Raw genomic sequence first — 23149 nt, 5'->3', positions numbered from 1 at the left:
ACCTTGCTCTGCTCACCTGGGTCTTATTAGACAGCTCCTTTATATCGTTTGCATAGACACTCATTCTTTATAGAGTCCCTGATTCTGCAATGCCAATGTGATTCTACCAACTAACAACAATAATACAGTGAAATAATAAATATATATAATATACATATAAACTATGAAAATATATTATATATACATTATACATAATGTTATAATAATAATATAATAGTAGCTACCATTTATTGAGCACTATGACCAAGCTATTCTAAGTGCTTTATATAAGCTATTTCATTTCATCTCCATAACTACTTTTTATTTTGTCTTTATGTGCAGTCTTTAGTTCAAGTATTTGTTAAAATACCATTAGGTTATTCCTCAGGACAAGAGCAAAGATCATCCCCTGCAGAAACTTAGGAACTATGTACAGAACTTTACAGAACAGAAAATAACACTTTAGCTGAAGCCTGACTGCTCACCAGTGATTGGTGTTCTGAATGGACTCAGCGAAGAAAGGAAATGAAGCAGGGAAGGAAAGGTGCCCCTCTGGGCAAGTCTTATGATGGTCACAGACTGGAGGCTCTGTTTCTGGAAGGTTCAAGTACAGCACAGGGATTCTATGTGTCTTTTTTGGCTACACGCCAGGCTGAGGGGCCATTAGTTTAATGTCACTCAAATTCCTGGCCAGCCAAACTCCCGCAGCAAAAAGTCCCAAACTGAGGATCAAGTTCTTCCAGAAATCCTATCAGGGGCGAAGTGGTAGACACCCTGAAGCCAATATCCCACGCCGTCCGGAATTTCAGGAGCTTCATTTGCCGAGCCGGCAGTGTTCATGTCAACCCCACTGGAAGCCATAGCAGCATTTTTGGGCTCCGCAAGGCCTCTCACCCCCATAACTACTTAATAAGATAATTATTAATATCATCCCCATTTAAGAGAAAGCACGGAAAGGGTATGTAACTTGCCAAAGGTCATAAGCTACTAAGCAGTAAAATCAGGATTCAAACTCAGACCTCACTGGCTGAAAAACCTACATGCTCACCATTATATCATGCTGTGATCCAACACCTCTAAAGATGGCTCACTGGGTTCCAGCCCCATCCACCCTGAGTTCTGGCTTGTGCCTACCCAGCCCCTCTCCCCAGCCTTGCTTGAGCTCTTCTGGTCCTGGCTATGTTTCTTTTCTCCAAATTCTTAAGTATTCTTAAGTATTCTGATAAGAGATTACTGAATTATTAAATTTTCCAATATGTCTCCTGAGTCTACTTTAAATTCTATAATGGCTTTCCTATATGCCAATAAACCACTAAGAATTTCTATATGATAGCAGCCAAAGAATAAACATCTAGGAAGTTAACAGTAAATGTGCAGGAACAAAATGAAGAAAACACAAACCTTTATTCACATACACAAAAACGGATGTGATTAAGAGAAATTGACCATATTCCTAAAGATGTATACTCAATATTATAAAGCAGGAATACTCAATATTGTAAGACTATGATCCAAGGGCCACTTACCTATTTTTTTAATAAAATTTTGTTAGAACACATTTATTCATTTTTGTAGATTTTGTGCTACAATGGCAAAGCTAAGTAGCCGCAACACAAACAGTAAGATGGTAAATATTTTAATACCTAAAATATTTATTATCTGACCCTTTACAGAAAGTTTGCTGACCCTTGTTGTAAAGATGTCCATTCTCTCCAAATAAATAAAGAAGTTTTATGCAATGTCAAACTCCCAGCAGGTGAGACCACAAGTACTCGAACATATTATAAAGCTATAATAATTGAAAAGCGATATAATTGTACAAGGCAAATACAGACCATTGAAAAGAAATAGAAGGTCAGAAATAAATATAAGAATTTAGCATATAAGATGGCATTTCAAAATAGTGACTGAGTAAAGGATTTATTTTATAAACAGTGTTGGAATAACTAGATAATTATTTAGAAAAGTAATAAAATCCCATTCCTACAGTGTATTATACACCAAAATAAATTCCAGATTAATTGACTACTTTTCAATAAAAATGAAACTATTACAGAAGAAAATATAGGTGGTCTCAAAGTAGAAAAGGCATTAATTGTGCAAAATGTTAAAAGAATCCATGAAGGAAATAGATTTGATGACAACTTACAAAGTAAAAGTTTTGGCATATCAAAGATAAATACAAAAGAAGATTCTTTACAACCCCATGTTATAGCAAAAGATAGATACAAACTGAACAACTATCAATAATAACTGATTAAATTATAGTACATTCACACACTGGAATATATGCAGAGATTAAAAAGGAGGCAGCAGCTCTAGAAGTACTAATATGAAATAATCTTCAAAATATCAAGTTAATATGAATGTTTAATATGTTACTATATCAGTTATCTATTACTACATAACAAGCCATTCCAAAACTTAGTGGCCTAAGAAAACAATTTTTATTTCTCATCAATCTGTGGGTTGGCCAGTCAGTTCTGCTGTTCTCTCCATGGCTCACCCACTCAGCGGTACTCAGCTGATGGGTTGGCTGTGCTCAGCTGAGCTGAGCACAGCTGGGACAGCTGGGATACCTGAGCCATTCTTTCTAAAGGAAACTGGACTAGGAGACTTCTGAACATGGTTGTGTGGCTCTTCCATGAGAGTGAAAAAGAACACAAGGCCTCTTAGGGCCTAGACTAAGAAGCCACACAACATCATTTTCACCACACTCTACTGGTAAAAGCAAGTCACAAAGCCAGCCCAGATTCAAGGGGTGAGGAAGTAGACTCTACCTGCTGATGAAAGGAAGGACAAAATCATATTCAAAGGAGAAGAGATAAATAGAGAGGCAGGCTTTATCAGGAGCCATTACTGTAATAATTTACCACAGCTATTGCTTATATAGAAATAAAAAAAAAAAAAAGAGGGCTTACATCAACAAAGAACACCTCTAAAAAGAAGTAAAAGAAGCTGGTAAGCAGTAGTTTCCTCCAGAGAAGAAAATTTGGGGAAAGGAATAGAAAGGAGACTTATCTTCTGCTTAATACCCTTTCGTATCTTTTATTTTTTTTACCTTTTATTTTTTGTATGTTGTACATTTATTACTGCCTCAAAAATGAATGCTATTTAAGATATTCTGCATATTGAATAAATTAATTTAATTGAATGACACTGAAAACTTCGGGAAAAACCATCTGTAATACCTGTGACAAAAGGTTAATCTTCCTAATACATAAAAAGTTTACAAATCAATAAGAAAAAGACAAATACCCCACCAAAAAAATGGACAAATGTCATTAATTCGTAATTTTCACACGCACACACAGACATGCAAACACATGCCAATAAATGAAGCAAAATAAAAGAGCAAATACCATTTCTGTCTATTGAATTAGCAAGTAATATTACAAAATTTATAATACTGATATTATCAAAACTAGAGGAACTAGCATCCTCATATACTACTAGTGGGAGTATAAATTGATAATACATTTCTGAAAACAAGTATGTGTACATTTCCATATCCTTACATATAAATACAATAAACCAATATATTAAATACATCAAAAGCCTTAAAATTTACATACTCTTTGGTCTAATAATTGAAATTTTGCTGACACATAGGAATATATACATCCATAGAGGCACTTTAACTTTTTATAGCCCCAGAGAAAAGACCTCCAGATAATGAAACTGACAATCACCTAATAAAAAGGCCAGGTTTTTCACTGCCTGAAAAACAGTTCCTGGACCCAATTCCAATGTACATGTGGAGGCTTCCCCATACCAACAGCAATTCTCACCCTACTGGTTTCTGACAATTCAACTCAATTCTGACACTATCTATCCAGAGATAAAATCAGATTCCACAGTTAAAGGGCTCAGTCCCATAAGACCACCTCCACTTCAGATGCCAGGGACCCACTGGCTATAAATCAGAGGTTCCCACCACCCCCTCCTCAGGTTCTACTAATTTGCAAGGACAGCTCACAGAACTCAGGAAAACCCTTTTACTCACTAGATTACTGACTCACTATAAAGGGACATTAAAGGATCAAATCAACAGCCAGAACTTCTGGGTTTTTATGGCAGCTGCATTATTACATAGGCATGATTGATTAAATCACTGGCCATTAGTGACTGATTCAACCTCTAGCCCCTCTTCCCTCCCCAAAGGTCAAGGGGTGGGACTGAAAGTTCCAACCTTCCAAGCACAGGGTTTGTTCTCCTGGCAACCAGCTCCCACCCTTGGGTGGGATCCAAAAGTCACCTTCCCTCAAGCATTTTCAGGAACTGAGGACAAGAGACCAAATATTACTTCACCGCTCTTGCCATTCAGGAAATTTCAAGGGTTTGGGAGCTATGAGCCTAGAACTGTGGCTGAAGACCAAATATATATGAGATAAATATAAATCACAACACCACACTGCTTGATCACAATGCAGTGAAGCTCAGTGGTTGACAAGCCCACCTACGCTCAAAGAGCTTCAAATTCACATTTTAGAACTTCAGCCTTTAATAGACATGGACAGCCAAGAATCATCAGTTTAAGGAAAGCCACCAACATGAAAGACAGCAAAACAGAGATGATGCAAGGTATAAAAGAAATATTTAAACATTTTTTAAACATTTAGTCAATTATACCTCAACTGAAAAAAAAAAAAAAAACTACAGTTAATATCCTACAGAAAAGAAAATACTACATCCATAAAACAACAATATGTGTTGGGGGTCCCCAAGCTTACAGATCAAGGCCTCCAAAATTCAAAAGGAAGATAATTTGCAACCTACACTTTTGCACCTGCCCAAATTATCAACCAAGTTTAAAGTAGAATAAAGATATTTTCAGACTCTCAGGTACTCAAAAATGAACCTCCTCTTCTCCTTTTCTTAGGATGCTATTGGAGTACATGCTCCAACAAAGCTAGAGGGTAAAACAAGAAAGTAAGATATGAGATTCAACACAGGAAAGAGGCAAAGGGAATGATACAGTGATACAATGAGAGCTGCCTGGCAGACCTAGACAACAATCAATCCAGATTAAAGCCGTTCCTCCATCAATCTTCTCACCTTCCCATGTCAGCAGATGGCATGACCATCTACCTACCCACTCACTCAAGCTAAAAAAGAAGTCATTCTTGATTCTCTCTCAAAACCCAAATTTGGGCTTCCCTGGTGGCGCAGTGGTTGAGAGTCCACCTGCCAATGCAGGGGACACGGGTTCGTGCCCTGGTCCGGGAGGATCCCACATGCCGCGGAGCGGCTGGGCCCGTGAGCCATGGCCGCTAAGCCTGCGTGTCCGGAGCCTGTGCTCCGCAATGGGAGAGGCCACAACAGTGAGAGGCCCGAGTACCACAAAAAAAAAAAAAAAAGGAAAACTTTAAAATTCATAGAGAAAAATATATTACTTTTGTGTAGGACAGAATTTCCTGAAGTGGTCCCTTTCTCTCTCTTACAAATACACACACACACACACGCACGCACGCACGGGCCCAAATCTAAAAAGGAAAATATTGATGAATCTGACTTCATTAAATTAAAACTTCTGGACATCAGTAGCACCAAATTAAGAACATAAGCCACAGACTAAATGCAGATATTTGTAATATATGTAACTGCCGAAAGATTAGTATCCAAAATACGTAAATAATATTTTAAGATCAATAAAAATATATAAACAATCCACTTAAAAGACGGGCAGGGCTTCCCTGGTGGCGCAGTAGTTAAGAATCCGCCTGCCAATGCAGGGGACACAGGTTCGCTCCGTGGTCCAGGAAGATCCCACATGCCACGAAGCAACTAAGCCCGTGCGCCACAACTACTGAGCCTGCGCTCTAGAGCCCGCAAGCCACACTACTGAGCCTGCGTGCCACAACTACTGAAGCCCGCGCTCCCAGAGCCTGTGCTCTGCAACAAGAGAAGCCACCACAATGAGAAGCCCACGCACCACAACGAAGAGTAGCCCCCCATCGCCACAACTAGAGAAAGCCCGCGTGCAGCAATGAAGACCCACCGCAGCCAAAAACAAATAAAAAAAAATTTTTTTAAGAGTATTAAAAAATTAATTAATTAAACAAGAATCCTGGCCTTAATACTGACAGCCTAGCAACGGAGTTTAGAAACACACATAATCTTAGATAAGGTAGAAAGATTTAGTTGCCATAAGAGAAATAAAGATGAATTGCGATTACAAAAAAAGCAAACAAAACTTACTTTGCATAGATTCTTGCCTATCTATTCCTTCTGTGAGTCAGACCTAGAATATAGATACTCTGGTACCTCATCTCTTCAAGGGCAAGTAGCTATATACAGTAACAAGACTGGTTCTTATGACCTCTAAAAATCAGTCTCCTCATTTTATACTTCCGTGTACACTGTGTCCTACAGGGTATGTGCCCGTTGAGTTAATAGAAATTCCAAATGTTAATCCCAATTCTCATAACTGAGTGCTGCTGATCTAAAAGAAAGGGAAATGCCAAAAGTGACACACCAAAAGAAAAAAATTCTCTTCTCTAACTCTGCCATTGTTTTGCTATAGAAACTTGAGGAATTCACACTTTGGTTGACGGAAGGACCGAGGAAAGAATTGTTAATGAGCTTCGAAAGAACTTTCATGAATCTTTCAGCCAAGTACTACATAAAAGGCATCAATAATGCTCTAGATTAATAAGGCTTTTCACATCATTTTATGTGTAGCAGCTTTGTTAATGTAGGTAGAGGTATTTTTATTCTTTTTTTAAATCAAAAGAAAGTAAATTCCATAAATACTACAAGTCATTAAACACTGTTTCAAATATTTTTCACAGAGCGAGTCCAGACACAGCCAGGTTTAGTGGATTCATTTCAAATTGATCATCAGATCCACTATTTGCATTTAAACACTCAACTAGGGCTTCCCTGGTGGCGCAGGGGTTGAGAATCCGCCTGCCGATGCAGGGGACACGGGTTCGTGCCCCGGTCCGAGAGGGTCCCACATGCCGTGGAGCGGCTGGGCCCGTGGGCCATGGCCACTGAGATTGCGTGTCCAGAGCCTGCGCTCCACAACGGGAGAGGCCGCAACAGTGAGAGGCCCGCGTACAGCAAAAAAAAAAAAAAAAAAACAAATAAACACTCAACTAAACATTCAGGATTTGGGAAGCACCAAAAAGGGAGTCTACAAAAAAGTAAAGTGACCTTATGTTGATGAATCCAACTGTTCTCTCAGAATACCAATAAAGGAGTAGGAAGTTCAGGTTTACACGTTTATATCATCTTACATAAACCAGTCCCCAGTCCTCTGGGCATCAATCCCCTCTCATGTCTTCAATACCTCTGAAAAGAATGCTTGTGACAAACTAAAGAAAAAAGACCTTTTTGCATGTCCTAGCCATTCAAGCCAGTAAACATCCCTGGTACACAGATGTGTTTTTTTTTTAATGACAACTTTAATGAGATATAATTCACAAACTATAAAATTCACCCTTATAGGTGCATAAATCCGTCATTTTTTGGTATATTTACAGAGTTGTGTAACCATCACCACTAACTAATTTTAGAACATTTTCATTACCCCAAAAAGGAAACCTCAGGCCTGCTGATTAATTAAATTGAAGGTAATACCAGATCTTTTAAAAAACAGCCTACCATTCCAATAAAATGTCCAACTAACCTAGTCTTCTCTAACTTACTACCTTATATCAAGGTCTTCAGCTTAGTCTGAAAATAGCAAGATTTGCAGAAGGCAAAAACAAAAGAGCTTAAAAAACAAAAGCTAAAAGAATCAAGAATGTAATGTTTCTAGTAGGAAAATGCTCAAAAAATGATGGGGATATGCTCAAAAGCCACCTTGACAGGGCTCTCAGTGACAAAGACTAGAACAACTGAGCCAAAAAAATAAATGAATATAGTATTTGGATTATAACCAACAGAATAAAATAAATACCTAAAATTTCATACTGACATAAATAAACAACAGAATAAATAAATAATTGGGGGGTGGGAAGGAATAGTGCTTCTTTACAGAATTCAAATTACTAAATGTGGGAGGAATAGGGACATTAAAAATCACCCTTATACAAGAACCACAGTAACAATTATTGCAGGCAAGAACAATTAATGGATGCTGAAATTAATGGACAAAAGTATGATGAGAAACAGAACATCTGCACAGTCTCAAAATGTCACTCCACAAGACACTTACGAATTACAAAGGGAAAGTCAGTTAACTTTACAGTAGAGAAACCTGGTACACACAATCTTAACCAAGTGGTCAAAGTTAATATACCAATAACTAGACTTATGAACATCATGTACTCCCTGATTTGATGCACTGAAAATGGTTCAACATCTCTTCTGTAGTATTCTTGGGTGGAAAAATAATGTGTTTCTCACTCTAATAAAGGGAAGACATTAGGCAAACCTGTACTGAGCAACATTTTACAAAGTAACTAACCAGTGCTACCTTTAAAAGCTTCAAAATCATGAAAGACAAAGAAAAACAGGAACTGTCACAGGTAAATGCAATTTGTATCCTGGATTGGATCCTGGACCAAAAAAGGACATTAATGGGAAAACTGGCAAAATTCAAATAAGGCTTACAGAGTAATTATCATCATGTAATGATGATAATTTTCTGTAGCATTTTTGTAACTTTTCTTTAAGTAAATGTATTTCAAAATAAAAAGTTGGGTTTGTTTTTTTTTTAATTGGGGTATAGTTGTTTTACAATGTTGTGTTAGTTTCTACTGTACAGAGAAGTGGAGTTCCCCGTGCTATATACAGCAGGTTCTTAGTAGTTATCTATTTTATACATATTAGTATATATATGTCAATCCCAATCTCCCAGTTCATCCCACTCCCCACCCCCCGCTTTCCCCCCCTTGGAAAAAGTTGGGATCTTAATGCAACATTTCTGGCCTGAGATATTACTGTTTCAACTCAGTTGTGAAAAATGACTCATTGTTGGCTAGCTATTATAAATTTCCTATTAGGAGAGGCTATCAAATAATGTCAGATTCACAATCTTAAATCCCAGCTCTTACAGTGCATACTGAATTGCAGAAGACACAGCAAGAAAACAAGTCAATGATGAAAAACACACTTGCTAAAAACCACACGGCACGCTGTTAACAAAGAGATATGCCTTTAAAATAAAAAAGAACATTCTGATCATAAAGCGATGGCCCACAGCACAGCTAAAACAACTTGAAACATAAAATGTCAAGAACTGGACAAAACCAGTCAACACGTGATAAGGTCATGACTTGATGAATTTCTGTGGTGTTCAATTTTTACAAGCCTGGTGAGAAAGGTTTGCTATTAGCTAAAGCTTGGATTGGTTCTGGTACATACCCTGATTTCAAGTCAGTTATCCTCAAACAGTTTGTAGCATCCAGTCCCACTTTCCCATTGCGGACCACGCTAGATATGAATGGGGAGAGCATTGGAGAAATTCGGTTCAAGGCCACTTCCGGAGACATTTTAACTTGACTTGCAGATCACCACTGAAAGGAGAAGGAAAGAATAATGATCAGAATATCCAAAGGAACGAGATATAACAAGCTTCCTGGAAACTAGCACAGCACACAGAAGTATCTCTTGCATGATACCTTATTTCCTGTCTTAGAGCAGCCTCTTCAAATGACCCCCTGGAAGAACCTATCTCCCTACTGCTCACCTATTCGGGACGCAGACTTTTCAGGAGCAGCAGCAACCCCTGAAATCCAATTTCCTCCCCCTTTCCAAAGCCAATTTCTACGTTGCCTCACTGTACTTAAAAGCTGTCCCACTCTATCTTACAATTGGCAGGTCCTACTTTAGTTGAAGCCTCAAGTCTTCACTGACAATCCTCTTCCGCATCACACAAAACGCACACACCACTAGGTTAGGAATCCCTCCCTCTGTGTCCCCACAAAGAGTAAGAACATGATTGATAAAACTACGTAAAATTCTAGAAGCAGCATATCCTACTTGCAATTGTTACTTACTAGAAATTATTTACTTCTGCTATACCTCCCTTAATTACTTCCCCTCCACAGTGTATTATAATTACCTGCTTAGTGATCTCTCCCCTGCAGAACTGTCTTTTTTTTTTTTTAATAAATTTATTTATTTATTTAGGCTGCGTTGGGTCTTGGTTGCTGCGTACGGGCTTTCTCTAGTGGCGGGGAGAGGGGGCTACCCTGTGTTGCGGTGCATGGGATTCTCATTGCAGTGGCTTCGCTTATTGCGGAGCATGGGCTCTAGAGTGCAGGCTCTGTAGTTGTGGTGCACGGGCTTAGTTGCTCCGCAGCATGTGGGATCTTCCTGGACCAGGGCTTGAACCCATGTCCCCTGCCTTGGCAGGAGGATTCTTAACCACTGCGCCATTAGGGAATTCACCTGCAAAACTATCTTGAATCCCTAGTGTTTAACAAAAGTACCTGGCACACACTAAGCACCCAATAAACATCTTTTAATAACTATGTGAATAAGGAGACAAAAGCTAGAGAAATGTTTAGGTATGAAGAGAAGACATTATGCCCTCAAAAAATCTGGTAGAAGATAGCATATCTGAGATGTGGCAAAAATCTACTTAACAATTAAATCATGAAAGCACACACCTATCCAGATATTAAGCAACACAAACTAACATGGATCTAAAAGTTTTTGACTTTAAGGCACTAAGAAGTTCTTAGACTTGAAAATACAAAAGTAAAAGCAATAAATCATCTCTAAATTACTTGGAAACCCACGGGGCTGGAGGAGGGAGTACCTGAATTCCTCTTAATAGATTTCTAAATGAAAGCCTCCACTTTCAGAGGTGAATAAGTCAATTTAAATGATCATTTTCTTCCTCGATCTGAAAGGATAATCCCACATCAAAAGCAAATTAATTTCCTGCAAGTTACAATTACAGGTAAATGATGTTCTCGTTCTAGTTTTCATATATTATGCCATATGAGGCTTTACAGCTCCCTGCTAAACGTTGAAAACTAGTACCTGTTTTAATCACTTCAGAGTAGTAATAAAGGGCAGAACTGCAGTGATCTTTCAAAAAATAATAACACTGTGACCCTACATAGTGATGACACCCAGAAGTACCTCTGAAGCAGAAAAAGCTTTATACTTTAGTACTCAAACCATCCTTTCTGCAAATATAAAACGACCTCCTCTTCCGACCACTTAACAGATGATCTTCCTCCACCATTCCAATATTTCATCACAAAATAAGAATAAACATCTAATGCACTGTATTCAGTCATTAAAATCATGTACATTTTCATAACACTTTATCACTTATAAAGAGCTTCCATATACATTAGTGCAGTGGACCTTCACAACTCTGGACGGTAAGGCATATATTAGAATTCCCATTTTACAGATGATATGGATAACTTTTATAATTTGTCTTTTAATAGTATACTAGACCATATTATCACTTTGAAGTCTACTTTTTTCCTATTCTGCAACATTTCCACTTTTATTTCTACCCACTGATGTCACAGTTCTTGAAAGGATGCTTATCTAGATCATATGCAAAACAGAAATACTCATCTTGGAAAAAGCAAAAGGACCTTACCTACATTACAAAATTATTCTTCCATGTATTTCCCCACAATACCTATTATTATTTGACCTCTCATTTCTATGAAAAAGGGAAACAGAACCAACACATTCTGAAAATCTACTGAGTATCAAGCACTATATTATACATCTCTATCTGTAATTTCATTTACTTCCCAATAACTACCTTGTTCTCTGATTAGTATTATTGTTCCCATTTCACAGATAAGAAAACTAACGCTCGGCAAGACTAAGTAACTTGTTCAAAGTCACAAACCTAGCAAGCAGAGGATCGGAATTCAAATTCAGATCTCTCTCAAAGTCCACTATACTCATCTTCTTCTCAAATAAACATAACTTCAATCACCAAAGAGAAAAGCATCAAAGTGAATTTATGTTTCTTTTAACACATACATCTAGTAAAATGAACAAAAAGTCATGAATTTAAACTAATGGTTGCTTGACAACTAGAAAAAATTAGACTACTCTTGGCCTACTGCTGAAGCTGGCCTGAGTGATTCACTAGGCAAATGCTAAAGGGAACAAACCTGCTCCAGAAACCAAACTATACTTCAGGTGACAACACCCCATCCAATTCAGCAACTCTCATGACCTTAGAATGACACCTGAAGGAATGAATTTGTCTTTGTTTCCAGAACAGCCATAATACTATCTTTTGACAGTGCAAGATTTCATGCAGCATTAAAATGTTTCAACCGTAGCTGTTGTGACTTCTCTGAGGAAAAAAAAAAAAAACCTGACTCCAAAATCAGAGGTCACCGAACAGCCAAAAATGATGGCTGTTTGGCATTTGAGCCAGGGACACGGATGAGAGATCACCCCCCAGTAGTAGCTTTTACACATCAAAGCACAATAATAGATCCCAGATAGTCTAAATTTTACGGTGGCCAGCCTCCCTTGAATGCCAGTTGTGCATTTTCTACTTCCTGATTTTGACGTATAACATACACAAGGAAAATGCAAAAATACAATTTTTACAGGGGTCTGCTGCCTCAAGACAGGGTCACATGAGGTCCTCTGATGGGTAGTCTGGGGAATACAAAGACGTCTAAAGCATCGCCTAGTTTCTTGCAATTAAGATGGGATGACAAACACGGAAACATGTGCCCAGCTTACGTCATGGAACGGAAAGGGGTGGCGTCCTGCTGCGTCACGTCGACGTCATACAGCGCACGAGGGAAGTTACACTGGGGAAGCAATTTCTCCAAGGGGCAACATTCAAGAAAAACAAGTCGGCTCGAACCCAAAGAATGACCACCCCGCTCTAAAAGGGAACAACTAAAAGGGGACGCTCTTCCTTCCCCCAAATTGTATGATTCCCTCATCAGGCGGGAAGGAGGGAGTCTGAGCTTATTCAGGGACCAGGGGGCGGGCTAAGTGTGGAGAGAGCAGCCTCTGGCCTTGGGGGCTCGTTCTTGAGGGGACCAGCGTCATGGGGATGAGCAGGGCATCTTTGGAACAGGGGCCTTCTCTATAGGAAGAGAAGGCGAGCCCTGGGCATATTTAAACCACGGTCCTCAGCGCCACCTGTGCGACTCGGGATCCAACCTCCCCGCACCAGCCCCAGTCCAGGTACCTGGAACTTAGTCCGATCGGTAACCGGCGACTACGTGGGGGTACAGGTTACCCGAGCGCGCCCCCGACCGACGCACCAACCTGCGCGCGCACCGCGGCCCAGATGCGTGCGCGTCCCCGGACGTCCCGCCCCGCCCCGTCCCCTCTGCGGCCCAGGAGCCGGTCGGCGTGCGCGTCCCCGGCCGCACCAGGCCGGGCGCTCGGAAGGGCGTCCCTGTAGTGCCTGAAAGTTCCTTCCTCCGCGCCTGCCTCGTGTGCGGCGAGCTGCGCGGAGCGTGGAACGATTAGGAGGGCTGTGTAACGAGATGCTGTGCAGGGAGACAATTCCTGGGAGAACTGGGGGCAGTAGGTGGGCGGGGTTATTTCGGGCATCCAGGTGGGCGACCCTCGTGGGCGTCCGGAAGGCCCGCGGCGTTAGGGAGCTTGGGAGCTGCTGGGTCTCTGGTTACGGTGTCGGGCAAAGGTTAAAGGGCAGCCTCCAGGTGGGAGAGCGCCGACTTAGCGCAATGGCCGCGTCTGGGGAGCCCGGGAGGCAGTGGCAGGACGAGGTGGCGGCGGCGGCGGTGGTGGTGGTGGGCTCCTGCATGACCGACCTGGTCAGGTTAGTCCGGGGCCCTCACGCAGAGTCTGCGGCTGGAGCGAAGGGCGGACTGCGCTCTCTCTTCTCACTGCTTTGGCACTGGGGCTTTGGGGATGTTGACTTGTGGTGTGAGCTCCAGGTGTCCGCAGCCCGCAGCGTGCCTCGATAGGGTAGAAGAAGCAGGGTTTGAGTTTGTAAACGTAACTGTCAGATGAGGGAACGTAAAGGCCGGGCTGTAGGGAAAGCTCTAGTGTAACTAGCAGCGCCTCCAAAGACCTGCTGCTGTTTCCTTGACCAGACTGCTGAACTCTCCTCTGGCTTGCCGAGTGACTTTGGCCACGTCATTTTACCCCCGAGAATGTGCCCGCCTCACAGCGTTGTTTGAAGGCTGAATGAACTAAAGTGTTTTGAGCTATAATATTATCCAGATTGGGTATTATCCGTGTGAACGTGTATAAAATGAGGGGAGCAGAGGTCAAAATTTTAGGCGGTCATCTTTCACCGTATTGATTGTTGGCTTTCCCGCATTTCATCTTTACCGCATATTCTTCACTATTAGAGTAACCATAGGTTACCTACGGCAAACCAAGTGTGAGTCAAAATAAAAACCCGTAAGCACAATATTTACAACCATTAAAAAAAAATGTGATCAAATAAACAAAATATGCTAGATGAAAATAGTTGAGTTAGGTCAGTGAGATTGGATGAAGAGATCTTCCCAATTTATCTTTTTTTTAATGAAAATGGCTTTTTTGATTGTAAAAGCAATGTTTATTTATTATAAAGAAAAAAAACATATCCCAAGAAATCCTACCATTCAGGTTGCTTCAGTTTAATTTTTTGGTGAGTGGCATTTTAGATATAATGCTATTTTTATATTATAAAAATAAAAGATGATCATACTACAGTAAGACTTTATCTGTCCTGCAACCTTGCTTTTCCAAAGGATAGCCGAGAACCTGGAAATATGAAATAAAAAGGCCTTGGGACAATCAGAATAAGTCACCAAATCCCTGCACTAAACCACCTGTGTTTTACTTAGAAAATAGTTTTAGGGCCTTCACATAACCAACTTAATCTTACATTGCTTAAAATATTTATAAACTAGGTTATCACATTTCCAGACCGAGATTAGAAAGGTGGAAATTAGAAAGGGGGAGAGACTGCAAGGGGCAGGTATAGTAATCACCAAAAACTTGTAAGTGAGGAGAGTGTATCAACAAACAACAAAAGAGTTTTAAATGCCAAGAGCCTGGGGGAATTCCCTGGCGGTCCGGTGTTTAGGACTCTGCCCTTCCACTGATGTGGGCCCAGGTTCAGTCCTTGATCAGGGAACTAAGATCCCACAGGTGTGCAAGTGTGGCAAAAAAAAAACAAAACACCAAGAGCCTTTTTTTTCCCGCAAATATTTGAGCTACATTGTGCCAAGATAGATGTGCTTCCTTTAGTGACAGAACATAAAGTCCAATCTAGTTCTGGACATTTGGTGAAGAGGCCTACACATCCTTCTCTAGAGCTAGAGTCAGCAAACCTTTCTTCAAAGAGCCAGATAGTAATTATTTTAGGCTTTCTGGGCCACATTTGGTCTCGGTCACATATTCTTTTTTATTTTATTTTTTTAACAGGTACAGAATGTGAAAACTATGCCTTACAAAATCAGCCTGCAGGCCATAGTTTGCTGACTGCTGTCTAGAGCATCACTGTCTGACAGCTCACTATAGTAATTGATGTTACTAGCGATGACTCTTTTCAAGAAAAGGGAATATGGTTATCGTTAAATTTTATTTACAAATGGGGCACGTATTTTATTTTAGAAATAGTTCCATCAAATATACTTAAAATTTAGTTACATAAAGGAATAAACCTTCAGATATCTAAAATAATTCATTCTTTAGAAAATCCATCTAGTTAAAATTTTACCATAATTCTATACGTGAAGTACAGAAGAGAAGGAAAGCTAAATAATTTTCCCATGCACCCTACCTGAATAAGAATGCCAGGGTTAGAATTCAGAGCCACCTTCTTGTTAAACTAAGTCAGAGCTTTCTGTGAAGCTTGACCATCACACATTAACAATAATTATAGTACTTTCTAAGATGAATACTCTTCAAACTTTGGGGAGGGCAGGGTCTCAAATGCCCATGTTAGCATCTGTCAGGATTTAAAAGCTTATTTCACAGCTAGAGGAATTTAGAGATTATTTATAATCTCTAAATCTCTTCAGTTTATAGATGAGTAAAGTGAGGTCCAGAGAAGAAACTCTTACATTGTGGATAACCTTTCTTTTTTTTTTTAATAAATTTATTTTATTTATTTATTTTTGGCTGCATTGGGTCTTTGTCGCTGTGCAGGCTTTCTCTAGTTGGGGTGAGCAGGGGCTACTCTTTGTAGCGGTGCGCGGGCTTTTCATTGCAGTGGCTTCTCTTGTTGTGGAGCACGGGCTCTAGGCGTGTGGGCTTCATTAGTTGTGGCTCGCGGGCTCTAGAGCGCAGGCTCAGTAGTTGTGGCTCACGGGCTTAGTTGCTCCGTGGCATGTGGGATCTTCCCGGACCAGGGCTCAAACCTGTGTCCCCTGCATTGGCAGGTGGATTCTTAACCACTGCACCACCAGGGAAGTCCCTGGATAACCTTTCTAATTTCTCTTCTCTTGCCATTTTCTTTCCTTTATAAGATATCCAGGTTTCTATTCTTCACATGAGTCACTATTAAAACTTTCATTCCCCTATAGATTCTCTCCCACGACTTTGCTAACAAACTTTTCATGATTTCTTTTCTGATTACTTCTGCCTCTGAAGATCTTTACAAAATACCTGAGTATAGGATTTTTATTTAAAAGCCTGCTTCTATGATAAACTTGGGTCCAACTTCACTGGTTATGGTACATATCATGATTGTATTATTTTTCTATTGTTTCTGTAACAAATTACCACAAACTTAATGGCTTAAACAATACAAATTTAATACTTATAATTCTGCAAGTCAGAAGTCTGACACAAGTCTCACTGGGCTAAAATCAAGTTGTAGGACTGCGTTCCTTTCTGGAGGCTCTAAGGGAAATCTTTTTCTTGCCTTTTCTAGCTTCTAGAGGCTGCTCACATTCTAGCTCATGGCCTCTTCCTCCATGTTCAAAGCCAGCAATGGCATAACTCTGACACTCACTCTTCTGCCTCCCTCTTCTACATTTTAAGAACCCTTGTGATTTCATTGCGCCCAAATGGATAATTCAGGATAATCTCGTTATTTTAAGGTAGCTTATTAGCAGCCTTTATTCCCCCCTTGCCATGTAACATTACGTATTCACAAGTTCCGGGGATTAGGATGTGGACATCTTTGAGGCAGGGTTGGTCTGGAGGTGGGGCATAATTCTGCATACCACAGTGATTAAAGTCAAAAAATCTTATAATACTTAGAGCTTGGAGAATCATTGAAGCCTAGCAGTCCATCCTCCACATTTTACAGATGAGGTAATTAAGAGAGGTTAAATGACTCACCCCAAATCATACAGCCAGTTAGTGGGAACCCAGGTTTCTCATTCTTTTTTTTTTGTCCTTCGGTATGCAGGCCTCTCACTGTTGTGGCCTCTCCCGTTGCGGAGCACAGGCTCCGGACGTGCAAGCTCAGCGGCCATGGCTCACAGGCCCAGCCGCTCCACGGCATGTGGGATCCTCCCGGACCAGGGCACGAACCCGTGTCCCCTGCATTGGCAGGCGGACTCTCAACCACTGCGCCACCAGGGAAGCCCCTCAACCTTTATCTTTCCATTGTATCATTGTACCTCTAACTCTGGCTCATATTTATTGCCCTTTTCATGTACAGTTCATTTAAGGGCGTATATTCTGTGCATTCATTAAGTGTTTACTTTGTAAAATGGCAAGGAATAACAACTTTATAATGTTCAAGGAGTAACAACTTTATAATGTTCAGATCTAAAGATAGTATCATCATTACTGTTCCTTACTTCCTATCTAAGTTTAACCATAACCAACCTGGACACCCATGCCTATACTGTAAAATCACTTCAGAAATAAAACTACTTCAATAACTTAGCCCTCTTGGATGGCATCCAAGTCCAACTCACTTTATATATTACATTACTGTGTGCCAGACACTGCTAATTCAATCAATGAGCAACTTTTTTCATTTCTAATTTCAGTCCACTATGAATAGTAAGCTCTATGTACTAATAACTTTTAAAAATCATTAGCTCATCCAACATGACAAACAATGAACATTATTTAATACCCACCTGTATTTATCATTATTCTCTTCCTCCTTGAACAGTCATCTCTGAAGTTCCACATTGCAGAGATAAGAGAAATCAAGTCTGTTCTTGTGGAAAATTAAGTCAAAGTTCCTCCAAAGACAGATTCCCATGAGAACCTAACAACAGATGAAACTTTTTAGACGTTAGGCTCATAGACCTTGGTTAATCATGCTTTCACTAATCTTTATTTCTTATGACATGTGTCACCCATTTTTTAAATTATTCAGCAAATATTTATTGATTTTATACCATGTGCCTCTGGACTTCCCAAGGTGCAGAGGATACAGCAATGAAAAACACAGCAAAAAATCCTTGCCTCATGGAGCTTACATTCTAGTGGAAGAGACAGTATCAGTTAGAAATAAGTAAAATACATTCTCTGTTAGATAAATGCTGAGGAGGAGAATAAAGCATGAAAGAGGGATGAAAGTAGTAATTTTAGATCATTGGCCACAGAAAGCCTCACTGAGAAGGTGATTTGAGTAAAGACCTAAAGGAAGAAAGGAAGCAAGCCATACAGAGAACCAGAAGAAGAGCATATGCAAAGGCCCTGAGGCAGGAGCAGACCTCTTATTATCAATGAACTACAAGGAGTCCAGTGTAGCTGAAGAAGAAAATAAGGGAGAGGGGAGGGCAATTGATGGTTAAAGGACATTGGGTCCTACCCTGGATGAAATGAAAGGCCAGTGGAGGGTTTGAGCAGACAAGTGACATAATATGACCCGCAAGGGCACAAACAGGGAGACCAGGTCAGAGTTAATTACAATAATCCAGGCAAGAAATGATGGTAGCTTGAAAACAGTGCAAGTGGGGAGAAGTGGGCATCTTCTGATTATATTTTGAGGGTAGAGCTGACAGGATTTGCTGAGGAGTACGAGATAGGTCAAGGATTACCCCAAGTTCTATGCCCTCTGCAAGTGGAAGGGGAAGTTGATGTGTGCTGAGATATAGAAGATTGTGACAGAGCAAGTTGCGTAAGGAGAGGGCAGTATCAGGAGCTCAGGCTGGACGTGTGAGATTTGAGATGCCTGTTAGACATCCAGCTGAAGGGGTCAAGAAGACAGTTAAATATATGAGTTTGGAGTTCAGAGGAGAGATCTAGCTGGAGATATGAATTTGAGAGTCATCAGTGTATAGATGGTATTTAAAGCCATGAGACAGGATGAGATCACTGAGGTCTGCGCTCCGAGGGCACTCCAACATTGAGAGGATCCATTTTACATAATTTATCTCTTGTCTTCCATCTCTCTCTACCCCTAAAACTTGTTTTGAGACAAGCTTAATACAAACCCATGTTTACATTTCCATGGCAATAGACTATGATGTCAACTAAAACCCTGTGTTATCCTTTTACATGCTCCAATTAAAAGTGATGGCTGGAGAGGTAAGGCTCATGTTCAACCAAGCATCTAAATTTAATCCTTGGCAAGTCAGGAAATGATTGCTTAATTCTCAAAAGATTTTAATTGGAAGGTGGCATAAGTGAATTTAGAAGCTTTTAGATCCAAAGTGGATGAAATGTTGGACCTAGATTACTTTAAAAAAAAAAAAAAAGGCCAAAATTTTATACTGTACCTAGAAAAGGTTACATGTGTTTGACATATTACGGTACCCTCTAACCTGCCTTCCACCAGAAGCTTCTTGTCAAATTTAGAACAGAAAAATCTCTTTGCAGTCACTTTTTCAGGAAAGTAAAAGCCAGAGGAATGTTGGTCCAAGAAGTATCGTGCGTTCCCAATAGTAGAGGAATATAATATCATCCTTCAGTATTCTTTCCGCTCCTTAAATTGGTCTTCAAAGTTGCTTATCAGTTACCAATCAACCTTTAAATTAATGTTTCATTAAACATGTTTCTGTCAACTGAATTCCCTAAATTCAAATGAAATCATTCATGGGAAGTTTGCTAATTTTGGTCCCTTCAAAGAAAATATATGTTAAAAGGTAAATTACGTATGACAAAGAAAGAGCACCTGTCGTTTGGTATTACTAAGCAGTCCCTTTTGCAATCCATTACTTGGCCAGCTCTTCGTACCCTAGTATCTGCATTCTAGGCAGAGCAAGGTGAAGTGGGCTTTTGTGATGATTGTCCCACATACCTTTATGCCATCCTGTTGCTCCAGTATTTTGATTACTTGTACGTAATACTGAAATACTGAGAGCGTGCTAAGTGCTAGGGATACTGCAATTAGTATAACATGGTCATTGCTCTTGAGGAATTTATAGTCCAAAGAAGGCAGACACAAAGATAGATCATTGTAGTATGGTGTGCTAAGTACCTGCAGGTTCTGTGGAAGAACAGGGGAAAGTTCCTGGATAAGATGCCTCCTGAGCCATGTCTTGAAAAATAAGCAGGTGCTAATCCAGGGGAAAAAAAAGAAGAAGAATTAGATAGACCTAGAGGGCATTATGCTAAGTGGAATAAGTTAGACAAATACCGTTTGAGATCACTTATATGTGGGATCTTAAAAAAAATGTATTTAATTTAAAAACTAAGCTCATAGATACAAAGAACAGATGGGTGGTTGCCAGAGGTAGGGGTGGGGGTGAGTGAAACGGGTAGGGGCTCGAAAGGAACAAACTCCCAGTTATAAAATAAATAGGTCACAGGGATGTAATGTACAACAGCATGACTATAGTTAATAATACAGTATTGCTAAGAGAGTAGATTTTTAAAGTTTTCATTTAAAACAATTGAGAGAAAGTTGATTGTCAAAGAAAGTAGCATAGAATGATTTAAAGACCATGGCAGTGGAATCTTAAGTCCAGAATTAAGATTTAGGCTCATCTACCTAACAGCTATGTACATTTTGATAAGCCATTACTTTTTTGAGTTCTCACTTCCTTCCTAAGACAGAAATGATGATAATGCCTGTCCTGACCCATCTTACAAATGTATTGTGAAGCTCAAATACAATATAATCAGTTCTTGATTATTCGTGATGATGGGAATGTGAAAGAAGCATGAGCACTAAAAACCAAACATAGTAGGTAATTTAACATTTTTAATAACTGATTCCAGAATACATTATTTTTGTGTGCTGATTTAGCCTTCTGATCATATTTTGCTTACAATAAAATTAATTCCATGTATATTTCTTTTACCTACACCAGCGGATGGCAGGAAGAACTAGCCTAGAGATAATTACAATGTGGTGACAGGAGTCATTTTGAAATTTAAAATTTACTATAATTAATTGGCAAAATAGAAAATAAAATCTTGGTGTATAGTTATTTGACACAGTCATACTTTGCTTGTCTTCTTCAATGAATTAAAACATTTTTCATCAGGAACTTTGATAAATGTCTCAGCAATTCTTTCTGCTCCTTTTTTTCTGCATCCTGATTGTCCCACATACCTTTATGCCATCCTGTAGTTGTCCAGTCCCCACTCGCTAATCCCCCATACACATACATATATGTATTTCTCCTGCCCTCTCCTCTTGCACCTTGTAGTTCCAAAATTAGCTCATTCAGCACCTCCCTATCCAAGCTTTTATTCTTTCTCCAGGACTTTTCTCAGCTGGGAGTAAGGAGGTGTGTGTGTGTATATATATATATATATATAAAATTATTCAAAAAGATTAGTTGACATTAGATGGTGTTTTAGTTTTTATATTTTTAATACTTTGACCTGTATGCCTCTGGTACCTTCTGTACTCAGTCCTCTATCCCACATTGGAAGACTGAAGAAAGACGTGAGCCTGTTTTGTCCCTGTTATTCTGACCACATTTGTTTAATAACCATTCTACTTGGGCTACAGTCATACATAGCACTTTTGCCCTGCTCTCACCTCATTGTATGATTTTTTTTTTTTTAATGCGGAGCCATATGCTTTTTTGCTTTTTTTTTTTTTCGTTGTGCTGGGTCTTAGTTGCAGCAGGCAGGCTCCTTAGTTGTGGCAGGTGGGCACCTTAGTTGCAGCTCGCCAGCTCCTTAGTTGTGGCATGTGAACCCTTAGTTATGGCATGCATGTGGGATCTAGTTCCCTGACCAGGGATAGAACCTGGGCCCCCTACATTGGGAGCACGCAGTCTTAACCACTGTGCCACCAAGGAAGTCCCTGTATGATTTATTATGTATGTGGGATTCTGTCATCCCAACTAAGTGTCTTTTAAGGTGTAGAACATTCATTCAAAAATATTTACTTCTGACCACATTAGAATAACTAGTGTAAGACTTACCTTCCCACCATAAACAACTAGAAAATGGGACAAAATATATGAAGCAACTGTTTCTGATATTGAACAACAGTAGTGTTATCCAGAAGAGAAAGGAAACAAACAAGGTAAGTCCTGGAGGCACATTACTTACCATCGCACAGAGAGGAGGAACTCAAGGGAAGCATGGCAGCATCAGTGAGTTGAGAAAACTGAGTTCATAACTTAGGAAGACTACGGTGGCTAGGATTTATGGGAACATATACTGGAAGAGAAGGAGCTAATCAGGGGAAGGTCCAGAAATCTGCAAAGGAGTCCCCTTGAGTCTGTTGCTAAATGCTAAATGGACATACATAGAAACTCCACAAAGCTGGGCAACTACTGGAGAGCTCTAAGCTGAACATGTCCCAGAAATTGTACAGGAATGGGAGGTGTTGAGTTCTGTCCAGCCAGAGACATTGTTGAACCCCTGGAGCATTCAGTGGAGATCCAAGAAGGATCACAATTTAGTTAGAAGGGGTAAACTTGCCCTAAAGTAAAGGTACTCTAAACTCACTGTAACAACTCCAAAAACATTCCTCAAAGGATCAAACAGATCCACAAATTAACTGCCTGAAAAAGTTCAACCCTTTGGAAAAATACAATAGAATTAAGACACCCGATGTAACATTTGCAATGTTTCGCATTAAATCAAAAGTCATTAGACATGCAAAGAATCAAGAAAATGTTATCCATAACTGAGGGAAAAAAAAGTCAAAGCCAACACAGAAATGACAGGGATGATGGAATTCACAGAAAGGAATTTTAGAAGAGCCCTTGTAAATATGCTCAGTGATTTAAAGAACTTGAACATAATGAGAAAAGTGGAAGACGTATAAAAGAACCAAACAGAGATTTAAGAAATGAAAGGCGCAGTATTTGAAATGAAAAATTCATTTGATGGGCTTATCAGCAGAGTAGACATTAGAGAAGAAAGGATCACTGTACTTGAAGACAGTGAATAGAGATTATCTAAATTGAAGCGTAGAGGAAAAGCATGACTGAGCAAAATGCACAGAGCC

At 39.8% G+C, this 23149-nt stretch overlaps 2 protein-coding genes and 1 pseudogene across 6 annotated transcripts in view; 1 reads left to right on the top strand and 2 right to left on the bottom strand.

The window, feature by feature from the left end:
• The window catches only part of BABAM2 (BRISC and BRCA1 A complex member 2), a 434760-nt gene extending 421562 nt beyond the window's left edge, over nucleotides 1-13198 (bottom strand). The window contains exons 1-2 of the mRNA XM_082671824.1: nucleotides 13088-13198; nucleotides 9298-9449 (exon numbers count right to left, since the gene is read on the bottom strand). Coding sequence (XP_082527950.1) covers nucleotides 9298-9425 — 128 coding nt within the window. The 5' untranslated portion in view covers nucleotides 9426-9449; nucleotides 13088-13198. The remainder of the gene's footprint in view (nucleotides 1-9297; nucleotides 9450-13087) is intronic.
• Nucleotides 620-840, bottom strand: LOC309834009 (mitochondrial import receptor subunit TOM6 homolog; annotated as a pseudogene). The gene has a single exon. The product of its transcript is annotated as a mitochondrial import receptor subunit TOM6 homolog (transcript).
• A 320-nt stretch (nucleotides 13199-13518) lies between the features above and the next one.
• Nucleotides 13519-23149, top strand: part of RBKS (ribokinase) — a 73995-nt gene continuing 64364 nt past the window's right edge. For 3 of the 4 annotated variants that reach the window (XM_082671829.1, XM_082671827.1, XM_082671826.1), the window contains exon 1: nucleotides 13530-13687. In XM_082671829.1, coding sequence (XP_082527955.1) covers nucleotides 13593-13687 — 95 coding nt within the window. In that variant the 5' untranslated portion in view covers nucleotides 13530-13592. Of the gene's footprint in view, nucleotides 13688-23149 lie in introns of all 4 variants that reach the window. The other variant, XM_082671830.1, reaches the window with a different exon arrangement.

This window comes from Grampus griseus, assembly GCF_964374135.1.
Source record: "Grampus griseus genome assembly, chromosome: 15".
In the NCBI taxonomy this organism is placed as follows: Eukaryota; Metazoa; Chordata; class Mammalia; order Artiodactyla; family Delphinidae; genus Grampus; species Grampus griseus.
This window is presented reverse-complemented; position numbering and strand designations above follow the sequence as displayed.